This window comes from Grammomys surdaster, unplaced genomic scaffold (assembly GCF_004785775.1).
Source record: "Grammomys surdaster isolate TR1022 unplaced genomic scaffold, NIH_TR_1.0 65, whole genome shotgun sequence".
Taxonomy (NCBI): domain Eukaryota; kingdom Metazoa; phylum Chordata; class Mammalia; order Rodentia; family Muridae; genus Grammomys; species Grammomys surdaster.
This window is the reverse complement of record NW_021604567.1, coordinates 915,323-934,610: the sequence shown is the minus strand read 5'-3', so window position 1 is coordinate 934,610 and position 19,288 is coordinate 915,323. Positions and strand designations below refer to the sequence as shown.

At 40.5% G+C, this 19,288-nt stretch overlaps 1 protein-coding gene across 4 annotated transcripts in view; it reads right to left on the bottom strand.

The window, feature by feature from the left end:
- The window catches only part of Lmo7 (LIM domain 7), a 130,197-nt gene that overhangs the window by 25,060 nt on the left and 85,849 nt on the right, over window positions 1-19,288 (bottom strand). For all 4 annotated transcript variants that reach the window (XM_028771760.1, XM_028771778.1, XM_028771770.1 and 1 more), the window contains 4 exons: window positions 13,832-13,949; window positions 11,670-11,812; window positions 9,656-10,499; window positions 7,858-8,163 (listed from right to left, as the gene is read on the bottom strand). In XM_028771760.1, coding sequence (XP_028627593.1) covers window positions 7,858-8,163; window positions 9,656-10,499; window positions 11,670-11,812; window positions 13,832-13,949 — 1,411 coding nt within the window. The remainder of the gene's footprint in view (window positions 1-7,857; window positions 8,164-9,655; window positions 10,500-11,669; window positions 11,813-13,831; window positions 13,950-19,288) is intronic.

Sequence of the window (19,288 nt, the reverse complement as noted above, 5' to 3'; positions counted from 1 at the left end):
CTCTCTCTCTCTCTCTCTCTCTCTCTCTCTCTCTCTCTCTCTCAGACACACGCACAAACAAATGAATGCAATTAAAAATTTTTAAACATCTTCCTTAACATACACCTTATTTGAGGTAAAAACAGATATAAACAACACTGAGTTTATCAGATTAGTCTTTTTCTTTATTTTGTAATCATAAAGAACTTAGGCACATTTATTTGGAAAAAAAAAATCTTCCCAAATCTCCTTTACTGTCCAGATCACAAACTACCGACGCTTCATTTTAATTTGGCAGTTACCCTCAAGGGCTACCCAAAGCAGCAATAAGCTTTCTGCCTATGTTTTTCAACCATAAAGTAAATGTAAGATTCAAGTGACAGTACTCTGAGAAAACCTGTATAATATGTAGGAACTACAAGAAATGAAAGGAAGGCCAAGATATAAACAGGTACTAAGATTTATGAACACATGGGAGCACAATAGTACAGTTCAGTTACTCACTGTGCACCAGGCACTGATTGTATGTAGAGTCTGGAAGACCTGGTACTTAGCACTTGGGGAAAGATAGATGAATAAGACTTGATCTTTGTTCTTAAAAATAATTGTAACTCTTCAAAAGCAGGTATGAGGGGTTTCCAAACCAAGACAGAAATGTAGCTAATAGAAAGAAGTCTCCACCGGGAGGCCTTTGGATAGAGTTTAAATAAAGGCATCCAGATGTCATCATGATAGGAGTTGAATGTCAATCTGAAGATAACAAAGCTTGGCTGAGAACAGAATAGAGAAAGTCGCCGGTTGGTTCTACTGCTTAGCAAGAACTTAAATTAGAGGGGACCCAGTGGAAATAAATGGTCATCTCTACCACACACACAAAGATCTGACTTTAAGCCAAGGGCAGTACAGAGTCTATTGTTATAAAAAGACAGAGATAAATGATGGGTTACACAGTCAAACCACTAACTGAAGTTTTATTAGTTGAATAAAAGATGAGATGGTGTTTTAATAAATAGTCTCAAACTATGTTAAAAAATGGTCTGTAGAAGACTGCTATTGAACATTATCCTTTTCTTCCAAATAAAAGATGAAGGAGAATGAGCTTCAATCATAGGGGGAGGAGCTATACAATTACAGTAAATCAGAACAATTCTCTCCAAAAGGCTATTCTGAACTTGAAAACAACGACATCTCTGAACACGTTACATAAAGGAACAGACAACCACCTCTCTGAACCTACTAACAGGGAGGATGGTTTTGCTGTGACTACAAGCAGCCAGCCTGCCATGTCCATACTCAGGACAATACACAAGCCAAGGAAAAGTAAGGCAGGGACAATTACTAGGGAATCTGATAATACTCAAGTTACCTCATGTATGACATTGAATGTAATGTCAGAGCCTGCTCTCTCTGACAATGGTTTCCAAGTTTTTCATGGTTGAGGCCCTCCTTTCAAATGACAATCTTATGTGAACAGCATTCTTCACAAAATCTATACATATGTCCATGTACACATACACACACGCTCAAACACAATATTTAAGTAGGTGATGGCGATTTGAGGGTAAGGGTTGTAGGTCACAGGCTCCCAGTTGCATCCCTTCTTCACTATAGAATTCTTTAGGACATTTCTGTGAGGCGCTGAGTTCCTGCACTACTAGGTCATGCCTAAGACTTTTTACATGTAAACATAGCTACAGTTTGGTCATGTATGATTTAACAATGATTTTAGGCAGGACCTCTAATTTTTTAACTTTCTCTACAAAATTTAAGCCATGTGAGCATGGTACAAAGGATCTGAGCCACAGAAGACAATTGAGAAATTACCTCTTTGAACTAGATGGAACAAAAGTATAAATTTCCAAGGGAAACTGAGATTATTTTGATGACTAAGAAAAAAATTACCCAAGGAGTTTCAGTTGTCCATGCCAGAAAAGAGAAAATAATAGTTATCCATCAACAGCTCAGCATTTAAGCTAAAAGCAGTTTCCCTCAGATTGGCTACAATTTGGACAGAAGTCTCCACTGAAAGTGAGATTGCACCACTCACTGTCAGGCTGATGAGCCAGAAGGAGACTTCTAATTGTCTAAGGATAGACAAAAGTGGCCTGATATCACCAGAGTATGAATTATTTCTCCTAGAGTTGATGAATTATAATTACCATGTCACTACCAATGGAAATTAAGGAAAATCAGAGTCAGTCTATGTGCGACGAAAACTATTCCTTCCCAGTGTTTCAACTAGACAAATGTATTGACTTAGGAAACCCCCTGCATTTGATTAAAAAACAACACTAAAAACAGATTTCAGTGACATAGTCCAGAACAGCAAAGGAAAAAAAATCTTTAAATTTCTATCTGCAAGGTTCCTTAGTGCATGACAGGTTCTCCCTGGAATGAGAAGAGGAAGGAAGTGGTCTTCATGTTAATGGCCCCTCTCTAACACTGGAGCCATGTTCCCTCATCAAAGACAGACCTAAGTCTTTGTGTATCCTCTGTATATTTAGTACTCTAGAGCAGCAGATAGCTTGGCCCCAGCTGATTCAAGCCTTCTGAGCTTTAATCTACAAAACCCAACTAAAGTGCATGCATCCTGCCAGGCCCTACCAATGTTGCTGTAAGTTGGGGAGCACTCTTCTAAGTCACCTGTTGTCCCACTCCACCTTGCCCATCCCTCACAGTCTCTCTACCCACATCTTAGTCTTACAAGTGTTTGCTTCCCCTTGTATCTCATCTTAGAGTTCCTCAGTCAGTCACAACCTTCCTGACCATAGGCTTTCCTGAGTAACTTGCACTCATCAACACATCTTAAAGCTACTAGGTACAATGGTTTCAAAATTAAAATGTCTTCCTCTAAAATGCCTTTCTGCAGATTTTCATATCTTGGTTACATGTGTCACTACCCAACCACAGTGATAGTTAGAAATGCTTCTCTCTGCTTTCTTTCCCTTCTGTCCCCAAATTTATCCCTTCTGCTGCCTCGCTCACTCTTTTAATAATGAGCTTTTAATAATGTGCTCTCCAGTTTACAGACTATGACCCTGAATGAGCCCATCGTCTTTGCCCTTCTGTACGTCTCTATCAGAGTTCAAGGCATATTTCTCCTCTCTCCTCTTATCACCTCCTGTTTTTCTCTTGTATCTCCAGCCCTCCTTCCCCACAGCTGTCAGAAATCTACTTATAGAACAGACTGATTATACCACACCCAAATTTTACATTTCCAACTGCTCCCTAGTGCCAGCTTGGTTGAATTCAAACTCTGCATTTCTGAAATAAGTTCAGCTCAGGTGAGTTCCAATACATATATGCCACCTATCCACAGAATCATTTGAAAAATGATTTCATTGTCAGGTAAAAGGGTGGTGATTCTAACCACAATACCTGGAAGGCTGAGGAATGGGAATTGAAAGGTTGTGGCTAGTTTGAGATAACTTTATCACTATGGGCCAGAAGATATTTCAATCTCTAGTGGTTATAAAATTTGAAAAGCATAGCAATGTTAAAAATAAGTCAGAAGTAGCTGACTGAGTGGTTTAGCAGAAAACACTGCTTGGTGTTTGTATAAAGTACCCAAGTTTTGTTCCCAGCACCCATATCTGATATTTTACAATTACTTATATATCAGTTCTGGTGGATCCTACACCATCTTCTGGCCTGTGGGCACCTGTATGCAAGTGGCATGCACACACACACACATACACGCACACAGACACATGCATACAAATAATTTTTTTAAAGAATAAGTCAAGGCCAATGTCCTAACTATATAAGGCAATCCTCAACTTTGAGCACGACATATAGGAAGAGGAGGAGGAGGAGGAGGAAGAGGAAGAAGAGGAGGAGGAGGACAGCAACTGATCTAGATTAGTGCTTAGGTTATAAGAAAATGGAGTGAGGGACATGTATTTCACCAGCCCAGAACATGTCATTAACTGAACTTTCAAGTGTTTCACCAGTAAAACTGGAAACAATAGCATCTCCTTTGAGGGTTACTGAGGTTAAATAAAACATCTAAAAGGTGCCAATGCCCAAGGCTGATGCTCAAGACTTACATTCTTTGTTTCCCTTGGAAATACATTAAACATAATATGTATGCTGATTAAACAGTTTCCAGATGAACTAAATAAAATCCTATGTAACTCATGTAATCATAGACACATTCGGATTCCATGTTAACAGGAGAAAGATGGGCTTGCTTCCCACCTTCATAGTAAGCTGGCTCTAGTCAGAGGTTTAATATACGAGGCATGGGATTAAACTAGAATAGGAAACATCCCAGCTATTTAAAGGGATTCAGCACTGGGGAATTGAACGTAGACCTCATAGTGTGCATATGCCCTACCACTGAGCCATATCCAGTTCATAAACGGAATCAAAAATCACATAAAAAGTTTCCTACTTTCAAATGTATGGCTATTATTATTCTCCTTCAATGAATTGTTCTCAAAGGCTGAGGCAGAGAACAATTCTGGGAGGTAGACTTGTGTGGTGTCTGAGAGCAGGAGGATCTGAAAGGATAGAAAACAGAAACTTATAAGTAAAACAAGCATGGAGAGGAAATCTTGAAAGCCATCTCTGCAAGGCCAGGCAGTTGAAGAGTGAGGAAAAACTCTGAGTCAAATCTCATTCTCTTTTCTTTGGTCCTCTGGCAACTTAAACTGACCAGGAAGCAGGGGTGGGGAGAATGTGGGGAGGACATGGGAGGATGAAAAAATCCCTGAGAGAGGAGAGAGAGGAAGGAAATATGGTGGGAAACCTGTAGCGCAGCCATGGGGAGGAACAGGAAGCTCCTGTGGGCAGAGGTGAATGCACCCATGTTCAGGTCTCTTCTTCGCTGTATCTTCCCTGCTTTATGACCCACACCACTCTATCAGCACAGTTCTAAGATGGGTTCCCATCCTCTCCTCCCCACTTGCATTCTTAAAATACTTCTATGTAGCATCACAGAACTTGCATTGCAAAAGCACCCTTCAACCCAAGAGTCCACACACTCAAGAACCAAAAAGCATCTGAAATTGCCTCCCAGATCTGGATCACACTTGAAGCTGATAGCCAAGGCCTTGAATGTAGCTCAAGCCAGCACTGATGTAGGTCAAGTCGGAATTAACTGACAACTGTGTGTTGACTGAAAGGTACAAAGACTATCTATGAAGGAGGAAGACAAGCGTATTTGCAACAAGGAAGAAGTTAGTGAGTTTAACTTTCAAGGGTGGTTGGTTGGTTCAGTTCCAACCAGGAAGATAAAATACAGGGATCCTGAAAGAGCCTGGCTTTGAAGACTTCAAAGGCATTAAACAGAGATAAGCAGAGTAAACATCTTCAAATAGAGAAGAATAATGACTATCTGATGTGTCCAAACAAAACTAACTTTTTTAGGCACCTCTCTTTCCCTGATGCAGTGAGAGGCAGGTACTCTTGGGTAAAATTCTGAGTTTTGATCCCTACTCAACCTCTTAGTGCCATGGGTGACCTTGAAAAGGTAGTGTGACCATCTATGTTTTCAGTTTTCTGTGGGTAAGAATAAAAATGATGGTGATGACATCACAGGGCTGTGGTAAGAGTTTACTCATACAATGTGCTGTGAAGCCTGTCTAGCCCGTGGCACGTGCTCATTCAACATGTTCATGCTGAGGTATGATGAGGGGAATCTGAATTCATTCATGAAGAACACCAGTACTCCACAGAGTTCCCTGAACTTCATTCAAAGGACAGAATGCTTCAGGAGACTCTAGAACCGCAAAATTACAAAGTCTTTGGTAGAACAAACACACCTGAGGCTACTTCTAACCATTTGCATTGACAGGAAAAGAACCTGGAATAGAATACTGGCAACTGGAAATGAACAGGGTAATTACGTGGGAGATCCTGGAGACACAAATAAAAGTCCTTTAGGAGCAAAAGCACAGGGGAGTGAAGAGAAAGACTAGAAGAACATGCTTTTCCAAAGCTACCAAAGTATCGGAGGTGTTCAGCCACTCTGAACATCTAGAGTTACAGAGCAAGCTTAAGCACAAATTTGATGGGGTGACGTACAGCGAGCCTGACCATGGTACGCATCAGCTGCTGCGCATGCTCAGCCTTTCTGGAATCAGCCAGCTCTGTAAGATGCTTTCCTGATGGCACAGAAATGGATAGTCCAAATAGAGACAAGCAAGTCACCACGTGAAATAAAAGAGTGCTCAAGAATTTCACTAGCTCCAATGATTAAATGCAGCTAAATCCTCCACGGCAGAACACAGCTTCAAACCTAATGACGACAGCATAAATCCACTGTGATAAAACCTGGAACGAGCCAGGTTCATCTGGGCTTCTTGCAGTTGCCGGAGCAGAGGACACACCCACCCACATAGCACACGTGGCCTCTTTTTTTTTTAATCCACGGGTACAGTTTGCCAGCTGCCATCTTGAAGGTAGGCCCAGCATCTAGCGGGCAGTACATTGGTCAAGTTGTTTTGTTACATTTGATCTTTGAAAGCGGGAAGGCACAAATCCATAGGACAAGAAATACCTTGCCCCTGGTTTTATATTCACCTATTGATACCTTTCAGTCCCCAAGTGTAGTTCACAAAGGCACTGTTCTCATCCATTGAGACCTATAATGAGGACCATAATTTCCTAATTCCTTTAAAAATGTATTTGTAATTTATAACATGATTTTTACAAGCTGAAAAAAATGTCTCAGAGACATATTTGTAAATATGTACAGGAAAAATAGCTAAACAACAAGAACTAGAAAACACCTATCACTAAACAAAAACAAAACAAAAAGTTACTTAAGTGCTAACACTGATTATTTCCGAACAATATATTCATCAAGGATTTTATTTCCTTGTATCCCTCATATTTCTCAGATACGAAGTAAGTGTCATAGCCTGGAGGCAAGGAGAGAGAGGTTGAAATCTTTTAAATTTTCTTATACAATTAATCTAATAAACCTAGATAAATATGCTATGTAAAACTAGTTCATATAACTCCGTTTTATTCACATATTCAAGTGACATTCTATCTTTTGACTTGGAAAACAACTATGTTCCATTAAGACTGCAAGGATTTAGGAACCAAGCAAGCCAAAGATTAAAAATGCCTCCGTGGGAAGGGGTTTATACAAATAGTAAGTTGCTTAACATGAGTATTGTTAAGTTTTGGGTTGTGTGTGCATGTGCATATTTTGTAGAAGCTTTGTTTGCTTGACAAAGACTTTTTGTAAGTTTTACATGTAGACTGAAGAAAACATATATCACCTAATAATTCTGTTGAAAGCCATCTGTCAGGGTTTTAAACAGGAAAAATTACAAACATTCCCATTCGTTTGTAATCTGCTGGTATGTTTTATGTGGAGTCCAAATGTTCAGAATCACAGGTGTCAAGCTCTAACTGAACCTCGCTGTTCCCACTGAGAGACAGGAACACCAGCAAATGCGGCCATTCTGAAGTACAAATCAGTATGAGAAGCCACAAAAAAGTTTACGAGATAGCAGAATGCTGTGTCCCTAGAGACAGGCATCCACTAAATGGGACAATTTCTCTTTGCAGTAAGTTGATTTCCACAGAGAAGGGCTTTGCATACTCACACATACATTAATGGTCTGCAGCAGAAGCTAGAGAAATGTGGAATAATAAAAACTTCAGGCAAACCTGCCAGAGACTGCTCTACCAAACCTCTAGAGTCACAGCTCATGAAGCTTGTCTGGGATCTACAAAGGGCGAGCTGGAACGGACCGACTGCCCCCACACTCAGTTAAAAATAGACCACACTATATGTTCGTGTAATATAAAGAGCAACCTGTACTGTAAAGCTAAAGGCTGAGACAACTGTTTCCAGATCTTGTTTGAAATCTTGAACTATCTGAGCCACGTGGCTGAGAACCCTCCTAAACTTACCAGGGACCTGGAAACTTCCCTCAGTGGTGAGCTTCTCCCTTCTCCAGAGTCAGACACTGAATCCAGACCAGACATTGATGAGAACGTGGTTTTGGAAGAGGCTGCCTGGTTGTGGGAGGCAGACAAGGAAGGGAGTGTGGGAGAGGACAAGCTCACCACATCTTCTCCTGTGGCTACCTCCTTCTCACTGGATGAGACTGAAGTAAAGTGGCTGGAGTCAGGCTTCAGGCCAGTGGCTCTGCCCAAATCAGGTTGCTCTCTCTTGACAACTTCAGCAACTCCGTTGTATTTCCAGCCATCATCCATCTAAATAGGACACATCATTTTAAACTCAATATTCTGCTAGCCTTGGGGTCAGTTTTTCTAACAGGCTCGTTAAAATTTTAAAGCCACTAAGTGACATACATTTGCCACAGCAAGGTAACTATTGTCAGAGGCTCGGAGTGTGTTCCTTCACACTACCACATATGCACCCACACAGAAACACTTGTTCTGATAAAAGCGTTATTATGTATAGATTTCTAAAACTTGTCGCTTTGTTTGTTCACATCACCGCGGGTCAAAAGATACAGCTCTAAACTGGCTCTTTGAATTGTCAGAAATCTCAGAGTGTGGATATCAATCCATTTGATATCTACTTAAATTTCGAGCTATCCATCATTCCTCAAAAGCACTGCAACTGACTGAAGCATGCCTTTTTAAATAGAGTTTTTATTTTATAGCCCAGATGCTCCAAAAACTCACTGGATCAAAGGTCTTATATATGTAATACTTGCCTGTCATCCTTACAAAGAAAACAGATGCCTGCATTTCAGCCTCCTCAACACCAAATAGTCTGAACATTTAAAATATTTGTAAGTCCAATGAGTGAAAAAATTGTTTACCTTGTCCTCATACTAAACACGAGATTAAACATGCTTTTTGGTGCTTCATTAAATTCCTTTGCATTGAATTGGCCAGCTTGTTTTTCTACATCTATTTCCAGTGTTTATTTCTTATCAAATTATAGAAATGTCTTGCATCTTGGAGTTGTCAACTCTTTATTTGCAATGCATTTTAATAATAACAGTGACTCAAACTGTCCTACGCTAATAGTGCCTGCCATATGAGTTTAATCAAATAGATTTATATTTTTCTTAGTAGGCTGGTCAGGGATTTCCTGACTGATTTAGGCAGTTTTTCTTCACCCCAAACACTAATTATTTTAATCCATAATTCTTCTCATCTATATAACAAGATTTTAAGATCTTAAGTGCAGATAGCCAGAACCAACAGAATTGTGAACATGAAATATTCAGACCACACTCTTTCATGTACATAATTCTAACATGCCCCACACATGCCAAACCCTGCTAGAGATACAAATGGACACATTTAAAAGAAAAAAAAAAAGAAGTATGCACAGTCATCAAGTTCTAAGATAGGAAGGAAGGATAGGGTAAAACCTTACATATACAACTCTGAGAACATTTAACATGAGCCATGTAAAACTTTAGTATTGTAGGCCAAACAGAGCTGGCTGCTGACAGCTTCATAATGTTCAACCTAATACTTCAGAAGCAAAAAATAAGACAAGAAAAAAAAAATAAATGTTCTACCTCAAAATGTATCTTATCTGTTCCTTAAAATCTAACCGCCCCTGTTAGATCTGTTTTTACTAGATCTAAAGTGTCCTGAAGGTTGTTTACATACGTCATCTACATTTTATACACCCAGTATCTGTGTCCAGCTCAGCCTCTGCAAGCTCCCCGACTCATTGTGCTTGGGGATGGATTAAATGAACCCGGGGCATTTTTACCGTGTAGGATCTGGGTAGTGATGAGATTCCCCTTGATGATGTGCCAAAAGGTCTCGCTGTGACCACAGATGTTAACCTGGCTGTATCGCTTCTCTGGTAACTTCTAGGGAGAGAAGCTGAAATTCGAGTTGACTCTCTTGTACTCCATGACTGCTGAGAATAGAGTGAGGATGGACGCTGTGGTGCAGAAGATAAAGAGGCCTGCCGTGGTTCTGCAGAAGGCAAAGGGGCCTGCCATGGTTCTGCTGAAGGCAATGGGGCCTGCCGTGGTTCTGCAGAAGGCAAAGGGGCCTGCCGTGGTTCTGTAGAAGGTAAAGGGGCCTGCCATGGTTCTGCAGAAGGCAAAGGGACCTGGCGTGGTTCTGCAGAAGGCAATGGGGCCTGGTGTGGTTCTGCTGAAGGCAATGGAACCTGCTGTGGTTCTGCGGAAGGCAACCGGGCCTGGTGTGATTCTGCAGAAGATAAAGAGGCCTGACGTGGTTCTGCAGAAGGCAATGGGACCTGGTGTGGTTCTGCAGAAGGCAATGGGACCTGGTGTGGTTCTGCAGAAGGCAATGGGACCTGGTGTGGTTCTGCGGAAGGCAAAGGGGCCAGACGTAGCTCTTCAGGAATATGAGAAGCAAGCTGAATCTCAGTTGCTTCACTGTCCTCCTCTCTGTTTGCAAACGTTGTGGCATCTTCTTTGAGCATCTCAGCAGGATGAGCTCTTGCCTTGTCTTCTCGTATCTCACTCTGGTAACTAGTTTCTGACAGAGTCACTGAAGGAGGGAACACTCCATCATCCAGGATGTCATCAGAGGAATAGATCCTCCTCCTAGACGTCATTGTAGAACTTTGGGACTCCCTTAGCAAAAAGAAATGTGCCATTATGACAGAACTATGCATTTGACCCCAGATGGGTTAAGATAATAACTAAAATGAAAAGCGAACACAAAAATTAATGCAACACTAACGTGATTATACATATTTTTTAAGTGTCAGCTAAGAAACTGATCTGACCTTTTCTTAAGGAGAGTCTCAAATGGATATCTTTAATTATAAAAGGTTTTAATAATGAAATAAGGAAGGTTTAACGCTTGATCATTCGCAGGTTTTTAGCTACAGATTTATGTGTTTCAAAATGCTTTAGGTGGCCGACAACCAATCTGATTCTGCCAAGTTTTGCTTCATAAAGTTTATAATGTATTGATAAAAATAATAGCACAAGACTCAAGCTTCTATAGATATCCAGTCAGTGCATGGAGCTTGACAGAATCCCCATGGGTGATTATAATAGATTCAAGGTTATTATCCATACTTACAGAACTGAACAACCAGCTTCATCTTGCAGTTAGGAGGGAGTTGCTACCTCCCCCCCACCCCCCGACCCGGGGCTAACTGCTGTACTTAAGTGAATGAAGCTCTTCATCACTGGCATTTCAAATACAAAGGAGCTTTGTTTAATTTCACCTGCCAGCATATTCCGTTTGCGACATTATTTTTAAAGCATATTTGCTTTCTCTCTGATCTATCAATCTCCTCCGAGTCCACACAGTTAAGTTCTCACGTGGAAGTTTAAGTTTCACTTTTATCCTGCTATTACTACTCAGAGAATAAATAAACCCACACGTCCACACTTGCATAGACTTCCTTAAAAATCTACCACTACAATTCAACAAGGAATTGTTAGTATTCATTTAAAGGTAAAGAATTCATTTAAAGGTAAAGGTTTATTTTACTTGACTATCCATCTTTAAACTCACTTTAAACAGAGAAATCTAGTGTTTTGTTTTGTTTTCCAAATACTAAAAGTACCTCCTTCTTCTACAGAAGACCATACAATACTGCTCACCAACGCTAAGTATTATTTTCTTTTGTTAACTCTGATCACTAGTTCAGCAATATTGTTTTAACACTTAACAAAACTCTGGCTGCTATGGTACATATGTGATTACAGTTTAGAACTGGTGACCACATATCACATCACATTCCTGGCACAGGGCTCTCCAAACACACGGGGTGTCCAGCTCGTTACCTGTCCTGCAGCATTTCCCTAAATGTCTTAGAGCTCCGGTCAGACTTCTCAAGCGCCTGTTTTTCAATCTCTTCCCTCTCTTCCTTCTTCTTCTGCAGATCTGAAGTGTAACTCTTCCGACGATCTTTCCATTTTGCAAGGTCCTGAACAAGAAATCACATCAGCCCGGTCATACCTGAATTTCTGCACGCCCTTCTGCTTGCAGCAAGAGCGAGCTGGAGTATCCCATTACAACGCTGAAACCGTTCACTCCCACTTGTGCCAAGGTGCCCTAATTTTGCTTTTTATAGCCAGTGTTTCTGTACTAAGCCTTTATCTCGTGTGTCGGCCGGAAAAACCTGACCTAATAAGATGGATCCCACTTTTGTTATCCTAGAAAGTATCATATCAATGTCTATTTCTCAAGGAATGCTAAATGGTTGCAATTAGCTGCTAGATCTGGAAATATTTCAAATTCAATTTGATAACACTGTAAACCCTTGATTCACATATTTACTGTGATGGGAGGGACAGAAACATCCCTGGAACAGTCTAGCTCAAGTGAACACCCCATCTAGCTCAGTCCTCAGAAATACAAAGATGCATAAGATGTGGTTTCCCTCAACAAGGTAGACTATACATAAAGACCAATGCCTTGTGTGACCAAGTCTCTACCAAGGAGAATGAGGAACTTAAAGGAAATTAAAAAAAATCAGTCCTCCCTACAGAAAGTAGAATCGCAGATTATGCTGGACTACCCATTAGGTTCAGAGAATAAAGTCGACCTGGGAGGGAACAACATGGAACACCATGTAGGCATAAGCCCACACTTGCTTCCCACATTTCCAGAAGCATGTTCAAAAGCAGCCAGGACACTGTACCTAATGCAGGTTTTCAATTATCCCTAGTTACGTAAGCCAGTTGTGACACTCAGAGATTGAGACATTTGAAATGCAACAAATATTTCTCCATTTCCAAATCAGTGAAATACCATACTAAGGATTCCGAGAGAAACTCCAGTCCAAAGGGAAGGATACCCAAGTTCTCAGACCAAATCTGACCTCACCCCCCTCCCACACACACACACACACACACACACACAGGGATTGGAAAGCGAGTCCACCCACTAAACTTTGGGGGCACCCAGGGCCTCTCCTGCTTTTCTATAACCTGAAACCAATATGGACTCTTTTCCCAAAAGAAATAAAGTGATCCAAATATTCCTCTGCCCTCCCCTCATGTGTCACCCACCTTGATAATTATTTTATCAAGAACTCACTGCGTGAGTTGGCAAGGTGGTGTTGAGTGCTGGGTTTTGCAAGGATTGACATCAAGTGCAGCACAAATGAGACAAGTGACTTAAGATAAAGCCACCCCCTCCCCAGTCCTGTGTGCTGTCTCCTGGTCATTAAATCAACTTTCAAATAAGAGGACACTACAGTTTAGCAAAGTAGTGCATCTGTACATTAGCGCTGACTTTCTCTGGTGGCTTTGTTCATGCTGTTACTCAACTTTCTTACTATGAAGCAGGCCTCCAATTTCTTTGGGCTTGGGAATATGGTTATCTATTACAGTTCTTTCTACTCCTACAACTTACAATAACTGCTTTATCCAACTGAAAGGGTTAAACTTTCTTCTTTAAGATTCAAGATAAAGGTTAGGTCTACGTCCATATAAACACTTGTATATGCCAGCTCTATTGAAATGATTAATTTTGAATCTCACTAGATTCCAACTTCAGCCAAAATATTATTCTGAGTTGTATTCCATCCCGGTCTCCTAGTAACTTTGAGAACTCTCCATCTCTCTCCACTAATGCCAAGATCTGAGCTACACATCCTGTTCCTCTTCTATCTCAATCTTGAGCAATGTTCTTTGTCTAGCAGAGGTATAATTAGCAGTCATACCCCAACTCAGCCACTCCCCCAAGCAAACAGCTCACTCTCTTGCTAGGAAGAAACTTCACACTCTTTGAGAACTCACAGTCTCTTAGAAGATAAGCACATGTTTTATTTTTTACAATGGTCTTGAAGACATATGATAGTACTTTGGTCTCATTTTCTATAGTACTGGATGCTATCATAGTAAGGAAAACTGTTTCTTAAGTACAATGACTTCCTTTTAAGAGAAGCAAGAAGTGCGCCCCGCCCTGCCGCCCCCCTCCCCCATTGTATAATACTCACATCCTGCCATTTCTGATCTTGTTCTTTCAACTGGGATTTTATTTTCTGCATCTCCTCGTAGCGCAGCTGACGCAGGTTCTGAACATCCTCCGCGCTGACATCGCTCAGGGACTTGCTCCTGTCACAGAAACACCCACAGTCACAAAGGTTCTTGAGGCTGGCCTGAGGGTTCACATGAAGACTGGGCTTATATTTAGAAATTCCACCTAAATATCTACTGCCCTACCCAGATGCTTTAGTGATAGTGTCCCTGAAATAGCACCACACCGATAAATGGTGTTTTTCCAAAGCACAGAAACAAGAGCCTGGTGTTCAATTCAGATGTGGGATGCTTTTTTTCTCTTCCACAAAGTAGTCAAAATAATCTTGAACTGTTCTAAAAGTGATAATCCGGTGCTTGTATTTAGAGGAGTCAACTCTAAAATTATCTTGGGAAAAAAAGTATCGATTATTAACATCACCTGTCTGAATTTGTCTATAATCCCTCAAAGATAACTACTAGTAAAAGTTTGGCTGGTTGTTTTTTTTTTTTTTTTTCGTTTTACTAGGGCCCTTGCTAAATAATTTAGTGACTACCTGATATTTTCTCCTCAAGTTCAACACCATGAAACAATGTTCTCAAGCATTCTCTAAGACCTACTGTGCCAGTGTGCAGCTAGTCCCATTCACAGAAGACCATGAGTAGTTCCCACAGCCCGTTAGAACCACCCCTGTCCTTCATGAGACAACCTAACTTGTAGCCCCTGTATAATAGATATGTGCAATCAGGCAGTAAAGCCAGAGTGGAGGGTTTCAAAACCAGTTTCCCCCATTACTGTTACATATTTTAAAAACCATTGTAACAACGATCTTCTAACAGACATTGACCTCTCAAAGAGTATAAAGCTGCTCCCTAGCAGTAAAGAGACTTCACGTGAGTTAGCAACCGAGTTGGGATGTGACTACCAGCCCTGTGCAGACAGCACAGATGAGAAAGACCTCTCAGGAAGGCTGGGGCCAGCTCAGCCCTGAGAGCAGTGAGAGTCTGAGATAGAGAACGTTAAAGGTAGGCTAGTAGAAGTCCTCTTTATTGTACTTTGAGCTTAATTACATTGTAATTAACCATATTTTCCTATTATTATATCCTTGGGTGCCTAGGTTTTGTATTCTTCCCAGATCTACTATCACATTTTTTTTTTAATTGCTTTTAGCTGGTTCAGGAATGTACTTATAACTACTATGCAAATGCCCCTGGAGGAGGCTCCAGCCTGGGATCTGCCCCTCTTTGACTCATTTCCAAGGACTTGTGAATAGGTGCTTATGCTTGAATAGGGACTTGCTGAAATGCTATCTGGAAAGGATTTAAAAAAAAAAAAGAAAGAAAGAAACGGGCCTCACCAAACACGTTGTTATTGCTGATACAGCTGATCTCAATCTGCTTTTCCTCTGTGATGGTTAATGGTGGTACCTGCACCCCAGCCATCCACATTTGAAAGCTAAGAACCACTTTTCACTTTTGTTCCTCTCTTCTCCTCACTTTCAATTACTTATCTTCTCATTTAATGTGGCTTTCTTTCCATTTAGACTGCCAGCAGTCTAGGTCGAGCACAACACTCCCATGCATTTCCAAACCAGCTGCTTACATTAGCATCGGAGAAGGCTTCCCTCAAATGCTCCCTCCAACTCAAAAGCCCTTTTCCCATGACTCTCTGTCCTCCTGCCAAGCCTTGCTCATGTTCACACCTCTTGTGTCTTTCTCCCCTTGTTCTTCAGTCTGCCCAGAATACTCCTCATCCGACTTCGTGACTTCTCTTCACTTCCAGGTAACCACTTAAATGGTATTCAGAGTTTCCTTCTTTCCATCCTACAAATGTCTGTCTCTCTGGGCTGACCCTAACCCCAGCCCTCTTTTCCTTGGGCATTTATTGGCATCTAAAACGTTCTTACTTCCCTGTGACCTGCTGAATACTGTAAGATTTTCAGACATCACATCTGATTGTTTGATGATAGATCACTAAGCTTATAACAAAGTCCAGTCCATAGCACGTCCCCCATAAACACATTCTGTCGACGATCTAGGTGGTGTTCTACCACTTGAATACAGTCTTCGTGGTTCTTCCATGGGAAAAGCGAACTGCCCTTCATTCACCCGCTCTAGTACTTTAGCTATAGTATTTCTCATGTTTACTAACTCTTGGCTTCATCTTATATAGTACGCACAAGCATGCCTAGATCGTCTCTCTCACACGCCACATGCTACTTGGGAAGAAAACATGAGTACAGCACCATGCACGCAGATATACTCAGTATCTGTACTAAGAATGAGATAAGTCAGAACATAAGCACGAAAGATCCAAATTGATTCTATGGGAAAGCGTAACTGTTCTCCAAGTTTTATAGTACTATATAGATTTAGTAGGGAATCAATTACATATAGACTATAATTATAAAAAACTATATATATATATATATATATATATATATATATATATATATATATATCTTTTTTATAATATACCTCTCATTAGGCATAACTACATACCAAATTGAATCATGTGAATTTGAGAATATATAAACTCACTGAAGCCATGCCTACATGATAAGAGGCTCTTTGAATTGAAACAAAAAATATTCAGTAAGAAAAAAGGGAATTCACAGGTTCAAGTCATGTGTTGGATATGCAACACACGAAGCTGCATAAACTATAAAAGAAAAAGAAAACACTATTTGATACTCTAATAACCTTTCTGTGAGTAGAAAGTTGAACCATCTGTACTAGTCCAGAACCTTCCATGGACTTTTTTCTTATTCTCCTCCTCCTGGGCTGGGAAGAATTACTATACACTTTCCCACATAGTGTGCCAGTCAAAGGTAAGGTTGCCTCTCTGCCCCGAGTGTCTGAGCACTGAGCTGAGTCTAGCAGCCCAGACACATACAGATGAACAAAGCGAGCTGAAAGTGAGCCAGAGTAGATGAGTCTTTGTATAGGCACAGATGTGAGCACAGTTTCTTCCTGGGGTATATAAAGTTACCACCATTAAAGCAAGAGCACAGGCCGTAACAGTCTCCATAAGCTCCAGCTAGAGACAAGAAGGGAGGGCTCCAGAGGGCTCCAGACCAGCTGCCAGACAGGCTTCAACCCACTGACCCACACATCCTTCTTGGAGTCTTGGCTCCTTGTCCACTAATTTATGATACCTGGGTAAGGCTGTGCCGGTGCATGTCTTTAAAATCTGGTGCTATAGACTAATTCTTATTAAAGCAGGTTCTGACTGGATGGAACCTCGTAGATACTAACTCTGTAAACTGCTTCAAATTAGAAAGGTTTGCTCCAGACCACGGAGATAAAATCTAGAGCTTCTGGAGTACAAAGATGATGAAGTCTTTCGTTATCAGCATTAACCACATGACATTAGAGTCTCCCGAGATCCTTGAGTGGCACCAGCACTGCCAAGCCGTCTCTCTGAGTTTTCTCCTGAGGCACAGCCCCAGTCCGGTTCTACTACCTGAGAGCCTCCACGCTTGGGAAAGCTGCAATCTCTGTCTCTTTCTCCACATCTATGGAATGCAGATAATACCTCCCTGTCTGCCTCCCAGAATTGAGATAAGCCCTGAAGACAGCATCGGGGAAATCACGGAGGACACGCCTAGCATGGACCACGCACCGGTGAGTCACGTAGCTCTCTTAGAGTTACCTGCTCCAATGGCTCAGACTTCCTTATTCAGAAGGCCCTAGTTTACGTCTTCATTTGTATTCACCCCCTGCAAATCCAGGTATAACAAGTGTCTTGCCTTCCCAATTAATTTAATAGTATTAGGAAAAGATAAGAAGAAGTTTAAGAAGAAATCATTATAAATCTCAAAGATATAATTTCCTGGTACTCCTCTGATTACAGATTTTGCCTCTGGCACGTTCTGCTGGAAATAAGGGTTATCCTAAATTCCAACTTCAGTAAACTTACAGATGGATGTCCATAGAACAGAGAGTCCAAAGAGCCAATATCAGATGCTTTTTCCTAAATGTGAATTTACTCACAGCCTTCACAGAAATTCAAAAAGAGAAAGTTAAGGGTCTCTAGCTTTGAAAGCAATATAAATATGCTAATTTACCTATCCAAACATATATTTTCATTAGACGCTATAGAATTTTGTGATGAATAACCAGTCTTCAAATCTTTGTGGGATACTTTGAAACTACTATCAAGTAGAATAAAAGAACATAAGAAGGAATTTTCATTTATAGATTTATCGACTTATTTGGGAAACACCAACACTATTGACATTTCAGAAAATCATTTCCTGTAGAGGGCTCGCCTGGGGAAGGCATTTACAAAGTACTAAATGTAAATAGTACACACACTTGGCTGTAATATGAGGAGTATTTCTAGATATAACTAGATGGAAAAGAAAATTCTGAGAAAATAGCCCAGCTCAACTTGTCTCCGTCTCTTTGGTCCACCTTGATTGTATGTCCTGAGTATTGTAACCTGATAATCCTACAAAGTCATTTGACCAAGCTCTATAAGACAACTATAGCTGCCTTAGTTGTCTTTGATGTCAATTCACACGTAACTGGTATGTATTTTCTTTTATTTTCTTGTGATACTAATAGCTGATTTGGTGGTTATTACATTAACAGATTGTTTATACATAGTTTTAACATGTATGACCAGATCCCAAACTTCATAAAAGCAAACAAATGTAAATTCATGCAACACAAAGACACACATGAGAACTGACAGTCACACACAAAGCATCTTAAAAAACATAATGAATTGCATGCCAACCAAAGCTTAGTAAAACACTTACACAGCATGCACAAGCGCCCAGAACTGCACAAATTGCAAGCTGGGGTTTAATAGGCAAAGGATTAAAAAAAAGAAAAATAATCCTACACGTTCCTCTTCAAACTGATCTGTAGCACAAATAAAGCATTCATATAATAGGCAGTTTTTAAGTACAAAGTACCAAATTTTTCCACTATATTATGTTTGGAGATAGTTCACGCAGCATAAATGTGAAATGGAGTGTACATTAAACTCCTACAGGTAACTCAATTTTAACTCATATTTTACTCTCATTGCAAGAAATCAATGTAAGGAAATCACTGGTAACTTGAAAAAAAATTCATAGGAGAAAAAGGGAGGAACTAAATAAACGTACAGCTGCTTCTGAATAGAGCTGCATTTTCTAAGACACATGAGGCCCCATTATCTGACAAGTCATGTATTATTCATTAGTCTCAATTAACAGATTATCTTTCTGTATTTGTGAAGTTACCTTAGCATTCCACCACAGGAGGATTTTTTTTAAATAGCCTTTTCAAGCAAACACTGAGGACCAATGAGACTGCTTGGAATTGCCAACTGGAAGCGCATGCTGCGACTGCTAACGTTCAGACAAAGATCCTCAGTACTTTGAGGCTGAATATTTAAGTTTTCTTTATGAGTGTCTGTGGTAAGGGTGGGTGCACAGTGC